The 8,630-nt window shown below is 44.6% G+C and overlaps 4 protein-coding genes across 7 annotated transcripts in view; 2 read left to right on the forward strand and 2 right to left on the reverse strand.

Moving 5' to 3' along the window:
* Positions 1-8,630, reverse strand: part of LOC113209307 (ADP-ribosylation factor-like protein 6) — a 16,152-nt gene that overhangs the window by 1,386 nt on the left and 6,136 nt on the right. The window lies entirely within an intron of this gene.
* LOC113209327 (multivesicular body subunit 12B) lies at positions 793-6,942 on the forward strand. 4 transcript variants are annotated; one of them, XM_026426766.2, is made up of 7 exons: positions 793-934; positions 3,691-3,802; positions 3,901-4,099; positions 4,201-4,330; positions 4,445-4,842; positions 4,929-4,984; positions 5,062-6,942. In XM_026426766.2, the coding sequence occupies exons 1-7, from the start codon at positions 891-893 to the stop codon at positions 5,146-5,148; spliced, it is 1,026 nt and encodes a 341-aa protein (XP_026282551.1). In that variant the 5' UTR covers positions 793-890; the 3' UTR covers positions 5,149-6,942. The 4 variants fall into 4 exon arrangements, with proteins under 4 accessions (XP_026282551.1, XP_026282550.1, XP_026282555.1 ...); XM_026426765.2 differs by lacking the exon at positions 793-934 and adding an exon at positions 2,911-2,987; XM_026426770.2 differs by lacking the exon at positions 793-934 and adding an exon at positions 2,961-3,093.
* Positions 1,564-2,758, reverse strand: LOC113209328 (complex III assembly factor LYRM7). The gene is made up of 5 exons (XM_026426771.2): positions 2,621-2,758; positions 2,310-2,382; positions 2,093-2,163; positions 1,925-2,006; positions 1,564-1,849 (listed from the first exon to the last, which is right to left on the reverse strand). The coding sequence occupies exons 1-5, from the start codon at positions 2,645-2,647 to the stop codon at positions 1,719-1,721; spliced, it is 384 nt and encodes a 127-aa protein (XP_026282556.1). The 5' UTR covers positions 2,648-2,758; the 3' UTR covers positions 1,564-1,718.
* On the forward strand, positions 7,170-8,624 carry LOC127749046 (uncharacterized). The gene is made up of 6 exons (XM_052265510.1): positions 7,170-7,346; positions 7,418-7,584; positions 7,684-7,815; positions 7,903-8,055; positions 8,132-8,268; positions 8,386-8,624. Exons 1-6 carry the CDS (start codon positions 7,232-7,234, stop codon positions 8,558-8,560), a joined length of 879 nt encoding a protein of 292 aa, XP_052121470.1. The 5' UTR covers positions 7,170-7,231; the 3' UTR covers positions 8,561-8,624.

Consider the following 8,630-nt stretch of genomic DNA (forward strand, 5'->3'; position numbering starts at 1 on the left):
TAAACTTATTCCAACTTTTTCTGAAAAAGTTTCCGGAAAAATTTCGAACTTTAAAATAGTAAACACACTACTCGCTCGGCCCGTAAAGGCACCGTGGACAGCTATAGGTGACAAGGCAAGTACAGTACACTGGAAATGCAAGTGTGTGAATGTCGCTCACCTGCAAGTGAGCGACATTCCATTCGCACACTTAGGGGGGGTAAACGTGTGAATTTTCTAGGAAAAATTCACACCTTTACCCCTCTAAGTGTACGAATGGAATGTCGCTCACCTGCAGGTGAGCGACATTCACACACTTGCATTTCCAGTGTAGAACTACAGAAGTGCGCGAGGTTAATCAGCCACCTGGCACGGGGGACTAAACGTACAGCCGAAATACAATTGTTTTCACGTCCAAACGTTAACGTCTGCCCAACCGTGCGGGTGAGCGACTGACTTACACCACCTGCTACTCGTACCGTTCCACAGCGGGGGGGGGGGGGGAGGGTTCCATCCACGGACAGGCGGCGCGAGTCCAGGCCAACCTCCGAAGAGAATGGCAGGTCGTTTTTGTTTGTTTTTGCCACGTTTTCTCGACCGAATAGCGGCACACTGCTACTAGGGGGAGCCTGCACACGGCGGCGCCTGCCTCTCGGGCTCTCGGGACTTCCCCGGCCGGCCGGACACCTGCCGCGCCAACTCATCGGTTTGATTTCGTTACTCACTCGATGGTCCGGCGAGTGCATCATCTCCACCGCCCCCGGTCCCCGTCAGATACGCCCCTCCTCCCCCCGATAAGGCGACCTGCAGCGCCGTCTCGAGATAGTGAGGATAGTCGTAGAGAGTGACGCCGACCCCGACCGTTCCGCGCGTCGTCGTCAGCGGCTGCAGTTTCCTCAACAGGCACCATCATGGCGGCGCCGAACCACTGGGCGAGCAGCAACCGCGCCATGCTGTGAGTTGGTGGTGACCGAAACGATGCCGCAATGGCAAAGTCGGTGCCAAAACGACGTCGTCCTGGACGTTGTTTAATTCTTTTCAGCAGTCATTATCATCCCCCACCCGATTTGGCCAATTTTCTTGAGAACTGTGGGATCGAATCTGCTAAGTTTTACCCGCGGGGTCCAGAGGTCCAGCGGCGCCGCCGGCGGTCCGCCGACCACAGCAGAGCCCCGCAGGCAGGCGCCTCGCAGCCGCTCGGCACTTCCTGTTTCCGAGAGGGTGCTCCTCGGATTTGGGCAAGTCAGTGACCCGAATGAGTGTTTGCTTTAAGAGTTGCGGGTGGGACTGACTGAAGAGTGAGTGAGTGAGTGAGTGCGTGCGTGCGTGTGTGTGTGTGTGTGGAGGGGGGGGGGGGGTGCACCTCTCCAGTGTTCATCCATTCAAGGCCTCCACGCCAAAGGGCAATGCGGAACAAACAAAAAAAGGGGGGGGGGCGAGGGACTCGCGGAAATTTAGACCTGCCGGCGTTTTGTCAGAAAATGTAGTGACCTTGGAATCCTTCAATCTTGACCACACAGACCGTAATTCCATATTGCTCTAAGGATTTCCTCGTGGGGATAATTGTGAAGTGACCAATGACAATTTCAGAAACAAAGATAGGTGGATTTACTATCGAGTTAATTACAAACCAAAAGAGAAACTACAGGATAACTTACAGATAACAGAAAAGTGGTTTGGTACATATTGCACAATACTAGATCAGTACATATTAAGTTAAATTCGGACCTAAAAGAAACCTAATCCTTCTTTTGTGTTGGATCCTGACAGCATACAGAGACCCTCTTGCCCTTGGGTGGTGCATCAGGAATTTTTGTAATATCAAATTCTACATTATCGAGCAGCTGTGTATCCTCGGTAATTCTTGCAGCTGTAATTTAGAAAAACATCTCAAATGTCTTGTACATTGAATGGAAAGTTTTAATAATAGTTTTAAGATACCCACCAAACCTTCCGGGGGCAACCTCAACGGCTTGTACTATTGTTGTTCGCATTTCATACTCCACAGCTTTAGCAAAATCAACAAGCTGCAACATTTCATGGGGAGAGCAAAGTCTTAATTAACACTTATTCATAAATATAAAACCATCAAAAGTCTAGTGTGACAACTCACTTCTTTTATGGCAGATTCATCTCTAACTGCAATATTTTTACGAAATTCTTCATTAATTTTTTCTCTTGCCGCTATGGACCATGGAAAAGAATAACAATTACAGTATTATGAGCCAAAAAAATTCTTGTGTTTCTAAACAATTTACATTGAAGAATTTAAAATATTTAAAAACATGTGTTCTGTCTTGCAAGAACACATGCAAGGTTTGACGAAGTACCTGTCAGTGCATGGATGTCATCTCTAAAGACTTTCTGGCGTGTCTTGTGCAGTTTCCTAAACGCAGCTAGAACCTGTAAATAAGAAAAATAGCGAAAACTTAAAAAGTTTTGAATGACAACTCTAAAAAGTTATAGCATAATCTGAATATTATCGAGATGTCTATTGCCATGAAAATAGGTTAAGTAGCCCTATGTGAAGCTTCGTAAAGTGAAATAAAAATCGTTAAGAAAGGCTCAGTGAGCTTTTGTTAGCACAGCGTATCCACTGAGTGACTAAAAACAATATGGAATATCTCACTTTGAAAATTACCTCTTTCCTAAGTACTTTCGAAGCCATTTCTTGCACAACTTCGAGTAAAACAAGGCAGACGAACGAAAACAACACTACTCTCGAGAGAAAAGAAGAAAACAAATAGGAGGAAGAAAAAGTGCCAGAGGACAGAGCTGGAAACCTCTGAGAGCTACAACTGGGAAATGAAGACTTACTTTATCATGTCAAATAGCGAGTGACACCATTTTAATCTGACTAGATAATGTACAACTATTGCGATTTAATTTAATGAAACCATTAGGATGTGTACAACTGCATGGCCAAGTTTCGACGTTATTGTTTAGATGTTCATGGCATGCCAGGATAAGAACCCAGTAGAGGGGGAAGGTCTTGTCTGCGGTTCTAGGTACCGTTCATTTTCTGTGTTTTGGTTTGCTTTATCACAATCTTTTATCGCTAGACAAGAAAAGAATCTCTGTAAATATCCGGGTTAGGTACCCTCCAGGGCTTAGGTTGGTGCTGTGTACCTTCATACCAGTTACAGCGGTATTTCTTATCCGGTATGAATCATCAGCGAATGTTGTGCTTTATGGGCTATAGGTTGTGCCGACGTTTGCAGAACACATCTTCCCCAAAAAGCCGTAGACTTCGTAATGTAATGGGTATTCCCAATATTTTTTCCTTCATTAAACGTAAAGATGGTGTTATTTTAAGTTAAGTCATTGAAGACGAACCTAGACCATCTGCGTTTTTGCTGACCCCCGTGGACCCCCTATTGTTCATGTTTTTATGTGTGTTTTTTCAATATCCAAATAAATCAGATTTTGGTTTGAATTTCTTGGTTCTCCCCACGTCTACTTTTATTTTATTTTTAAATTCACACCCTTGCGTGATTTTATTTTTTGTCAGATGTTTACTGAAACATTTTGTGTGCCCCTCCAGATATAATTATTATAGTTGACACTAAAGTTTTTCTCCCCGTAATACTGTACAGTGCCTTAAGGGCAATGAGTTGTTTTGTTTAACATGAATGAAAATATGTTATTGTCTATTAATGTCACATCTGGTCAGAGAAGTAGGCATTAAAACATATTTATTTCTTTTTGCAGTTACCCTCCAGCCATGATACAGCAAGTGTATAAAACCCTGCCTGATGATGAACCTATATTGTCCATTTGTGTTGTCGAAGATCCTGTAAAGTGCCCTCCCGGATATTATGTGGTAAGTACGAAAACACTGTTGAAATGCCAGGGCAACAACTCTCCTGTTTATTAATTGACTGCTATGGTAATAAAATATTCCTGTATTTGTTTGCTCAGGTCAATCGAACCCATGATCAAGATTCAGATGCAGATTTGTACCGGCAGTCAGCATTATTTGGCAAAAGAAATACTCGTTATCTCTGCATCTCTAAAATTCACGGAATTGCAGACCTAATTGTAGAATCCATTGCCATCGTTGGAGAGAAGGATCCACCACCTGCAAGTTACTGTGTAATGGCCAAAACTAAAGACACAGGTATGAAGATTATTATTTTCAAAGATAAATATTGTCTGGTTTTTGTTTTCATTTTTAAGTTATCCAATATTTATAATTCCCTAATATTTCTCCCCTTGAAGATCAAAAAGCATGGAGGAAAAGCCAACTTTGCTACAAGGTTGCAAGGCGTACAACAGCTATCGCTTGTGTTACTGATATAATTTTGCTCAGTCGCATGAAAAAGGCTCCAGATGGTTTCCTTTTAGGAGGGTCAGTATTTTTAAGCAGATTTTTTAAACATTATATATTTAAGTATAGAAAAATAATCTTGAATGATTTGCGTGTCTCTCATATTTATTGTAAGTGTTCTGTGTCTGTTTTCAGAGAGATAAACGGTCTTACTTTGTGCTATAAGGTTGGAACCAACACCAACGGTGAAATCATTGCGAGATCAGGAGCAAAATCTACCATGCCTCAGCTAGCATATAGTCTTAATCCTCGAGGCCCCTCAGTCAATGGTAATTCAAATGTTCTGCCAATGCCCCTTCCACACAGGCGAGCCCCTGCTGAGAATCCTCCGGTTAATGATCCTGGCTACCAGAATGTTGCTTTGAATAATGATGATGATTCACCACATGAATATGAAAAGTTAGTCATATCACCATTATCGCCCAAAAGACCAGCTCCACTACCCCCAACTTCCGCAGGCCCTCTTCCATTGCGTCCCGCACCCAAACTGCCATCAACAATGTCTACTTACGCTACCCTTGGTAGTTTTCAAGGTATTGTTCTTTGTTCCTTCCATTTTCATTTCTCCTTTTCCAGATGGTTACCTTCTTAACATTCTGGTGTTGTTTTGATTTTTCAGGATTGGAAGGCATTCCGTTCGTGCTCAACACTAAACTGCAGTTTAATTCCTCTAAGGTTAGTTCAAATATTCTATTTTTTAATGATCTGTCTCTGCATTTTATTGTGCAATTCTAACTTACTTTTCCTCGCAGGTAACTGTTCCTCCTCTGAAATTTAGAACAGCATATGAAATTGAGAAAGAGTTTGATTATGATTTCCGATTGGAAAGACAAACTTAAATTTAAGAGTAACAACAATCAATTGTAGCTTCATTAAATCTGTTAAAATTTATAAATGACATTCACCTGTAGTGGTCTTAAGTATTTTGTCAGAGATCTTTTGTTTGAAGACTTTGATGAACCATATCACATCAAGCTCTGTGAACACTGCCAATATATCCATGCAGCTATTCTTCAGTGTTCGTTCCTTTTTAGTTTTTGTTTTAAACTACTGGAAGGAAGTGCACTTTGTAACTCAGTCAGTAACATAGTAGCCAAATGAAGCCAATCAATCAATTAATTAATTGTGATGTCAGAGAAACCCTGACAATTTTTACGTCTGAACTGTGATTAATCTTTTGTCATATTGTAATTGAAAATATTTGGTGGCCTGTTGTATTGGGCAGGGAATTAATTCAGTGCCTCTTTATTTGTTAAGAATCAATTGAAATAATGGAGCCATTTTCATTCCTTTGACCATTGTTTTATATTTATCTGTAATCTATAGTTATTGTGTAAATCAATTTTGAAAAATGGCACGTGTTAGATATTATCTTTATTTTACTTGACAGACCTGTAAACTGAACGGACTGTTAAAGTACACTGTTACTTAGCTACTAGATGAGAGTAGAGAAGATTTTTTATTTTAAACCTGTTTAGTTGACTTCCTGATGAGCAGTTTATGTTGTTGTTGTTTTTCTTTTTTTGAATAAGTGCGGTGAACTCCAATGCAAAATACGTTGCAGGTTAAAATTATATTATTAAGTGAAAACTCAAGCGCTTCCATGAGAAGACTGCAGGATGTTAATGTTAGTGGATCCCGGTTGTGCTTTGTAAGTTTCACATTTTGTGTATCCTGCATGTATCATTCCTAAGAGTGAAAAATGTGGTTATGAAAGGTTACTTCTGCCTCGTCTTATTTGTTCTGCACCGTAGACTTACCAATACCCAAAATTCATGTGAAAGAGAGATAGGAGGGGTGTATAAACATTTATAAAACTAGTATCTCACTGTACCCTGTTTCATTTTTGTTTCTTACTATGACCTGACTGTCATTTTCTTTTTATGGAACTCTATGTCAGCCTGGGTTAAGTGATTTAGAGGCTGCCTTATCAACTCAAAAAGTTGGGGGGAAAAATCAATTTTTTGTATCAGGACTTTGATCTTACATAATAAATACCACACATACCCTTTCAAGTAAATTATGGTATTTATATGGAATCTCTTTTTTGAACAACTTATTGTGAAACCTTTGCAATATTTTTTAGATATTTTTTTAACTCAATAATTCAGGTAACAAGAAAATTGTAACTGAAAAGATCTTTTAAAAATTTGATTGTCTTGAACATTTTTAGTCTGTTAGCTAGTAAACAAATTTTATCTAAATTACTTCTGTTGATATTTTTATTATATGTTGTTCACACTAGAAGTAGTTTCCACTTGCTAGTTTTTATGTTATCTGCATGTGCCATGAAGAGAAATTTAAGTAGAGAGAAGTATTATCTCAAATTTCTTCCAGTGTGCTATGCAATTTTGTCTCTCTTTCTTAGTTTTCCTTTTTGTAAGTGAGAAGAAGATTGACTTGCATCACATAAGATGCCAATAACTTCTGTTATCTTACTGTTAGTAATATTCACAATGACAATTAATTCATCACCTCATTTATCCCATCAGATAAAAGCAAAACAGAGGCTGAACAAAGTATAAGTATTATGCATAGTGTTGTAAGTAATTTTGTATGTTATAGAAAATGAGTGCTGTGTGTCAAATTCTACCATTTGTTAGTAAAATTTCCCTCTTTTTTACAAAGAAAAATGTCCATTTATTTTACTTTTTCCTCATTCATTGACATCACCGATTCTTCAGGACACTGTTTGCCGGGGTGGTTAGTTTGATCGCGGAGCGGGTGGCCGAAGCCGCACACACAGGAAACTGTTTGTTGTTGACACACTCGGTTGGCCATTCCCTTTGTGTGGGCCCCCAATTGCGTGCCGTTGAAGCTCATGTCGGCCACCCGGGCCCGGAGTCGGGCACCAACAGGATGCGCGGCGGTGCGGGTGGTTCGGCGCTGACGGCGGCCCTGGCCGCCATCCTGGGCGTGTCCATGGTGTGGGGCCAGGACTACGAGGCGTCGTCCAGCGCCACCCACACTCTGGTCGGGGACTTCTTCTCCGCGAGGGAAGTCCCGTTCGTGCTCCTCTTCCCCTGTTCGCATCGCGGTAAGAGCCCGCGCGTCGAGAACACCGCGTTCTTCCGACATCACAATGACGTCGCCCGCGCCGCCCCGCAGAGGCCGTGCTGCTGGTGAGAGCCCTGCAGTCCGGCACCAGGCCGGTCCGGGGCGGCGTCGGACGCGTCCAGGACGGCGCCGAGGGGCTGGCCGAGTCGGGAGGGCCCGCCAGGACGGGGATATACGTCAACCTGGCGTGCGAGGAGGGCCAGCTCGCGGTGCAAAGGGTAATGCGTGGTCAGGAGAACAACCTCAATGCCCCCACCCCCACCCCCAATCGTGTCTTTCCGAAACTTGATTTGTCGTTGGCATGGGGAGTGGTTTAGAAAATTGCAGGATCGGTGACCTGGCTGGCCCTGGGATCCACCGAACCGGAGCTGGACCTCGCCGTGGACTCCGACTTCACCCTCGCCAGCGAGCTCGCGGGCGGCGAGGTCGAGCTGCGTAGCCTGTTCAAGGTCGATCCGAAGGCGACGTCGTCGTTTTCTCGTTTTCGCGTTGACTGCGACGCCGTCTGCCACCGCCATATGTTCTCTCTCCGACAGGCAGGCGACGAGTGCCCGCCGCGCTCCCTGGTCGTGGGCCGGTGGCGGCCGGACGACGGGCTGCGGCTCTCGCCCCGGGGCCGCGAGGGCCGCGACCGCGCCGCTACCCTCCGCGGTGACCTCTGCGGCGCCGTCCTCCCGGCGGCGGTCGTGGTGAGCTGAGCAGCACGGGCATCACCCAGGATCACCTTGGGATCACCTTCTTCTGCACCAGCCCCTGCTGTTCCAGCTCCACCAGATTGCGGTGGGCGATGACCAGGCCGCCCTGCGTCGCGCCCTGGTGGACCACACCAACACCCACATGGACACGGAGACGCGCTTTGGCTTCGCGCTCGCCACCCACCTCGCCGAGATGTACAACTTCACGTACGGACATTTCACCACATACTACAAATCCAAAAAGGAGAAATGACACTAGTTTAGTTTTTGTCAATATTTTTAATTTTTCGAGGGAAAATTTCCCCATGGTTCGGCGGCCGGCAGGTTGCGACTCCTGGTGACGCCATCCTGGGGCTACCCCCGGGGCAACGGCACCTTCGACGGCATGATCGGCATGCTGCAGCGCGGGGAGATCGACCTGGGCGTCACACCCGCCGTCATCACCAAGGAGAGGCTGGCCGTCGCCGACTTCACCGTGCAGACGTGGACGCTGCGGTAAAGTACGAGACGAGGCGCCGTCGAGAGGCTGGGGTAGGCAACGTGCCTCGCCCCGCTGCTCAACGGGACGG

This window comes from Frankliniella occidentalis, unplaced genomic scaffold, assembly GCF_000697945.3.
Source record: "Frankliniella occidentalis isolate FOCC.00 unplaced genomic scaffold, Focc_3.1 Scaffold27, whole genome shotgun sequence".
Lineage (NCBI taxonomy): Eukaryota > Metazoa > Arthropoda > Insecta > Thysanoptera > Thripidae > Frankliniella > Frankliniella occidentalis.

Excerpts from the sequence above, each read along its gene's own strand:
- LOC113209328 (XM_026426771.2), bottom strand. The coding sequence starts at position 2,647 with ATGGCTTCGAAAGTACTTAGGAAAGAG. Across the intron at positions 2,164-2,309 it reads TGACATCCATGCACTGACAG|CGGCAAGAGAAAAAATTAAT; the intron begins GTACTTCGTCAA and ends CATGGTCCATAG. Across the intron at positions 1,850-1,924 it reads GGTTGCCCCCGGAAGGTTTG|CTGCAAGAATTACCGAGGAT; the intron begins GTGGGTATCTTA and ends TCTAAATTACAG.
- LOC113209327 (XM_026426765.2), top strand. The coding sequence starts at position 2,926 with ATGTTCATGGCATGCCAGGATAAGAACCCAGTAGAGGGGGAAGGTCTT. Across the intron at positions 4,331-4,444 it reads GATGGTTTCCTTTTAGGAGG|AGAGATAAACGGTCTTACTT; the intron begins GTCAGTATTTTT and ends GTCTGTTTTCAG. Across the intron at positions 4,843-4,928 it reads TACCCTTGGTAGTTTTCAAG|GATTGGAAGGCATTCCGTTC; the intron begins GTATTGTTCTTT and ends TTGATTTTTCAG.
- LOC127749046 (XM_052265510.1), top strand. The coding sequence starts at position 7,232 with ATGGTGTGGGGCCAGGACTACGAGGCGTCGTCCAGCGCCACCCACACT. Across the intron at positions 7,585-7,683 it reads GCCAGCTCGCGGTGCAAAGG|AAAATTGCAGGATCGGTGAC; the intron begins GTAATGCGTGGT and ends GGAGTGGTTTAG. Across the intron at positions 8,056-8,131 it reads TCCTCCCGGCGGCGGTCGTG|CTCCACCAGATTGCGGTGGG; the intron begins GTGAGCTGAGCA and ends CTGCTGTTCCAG.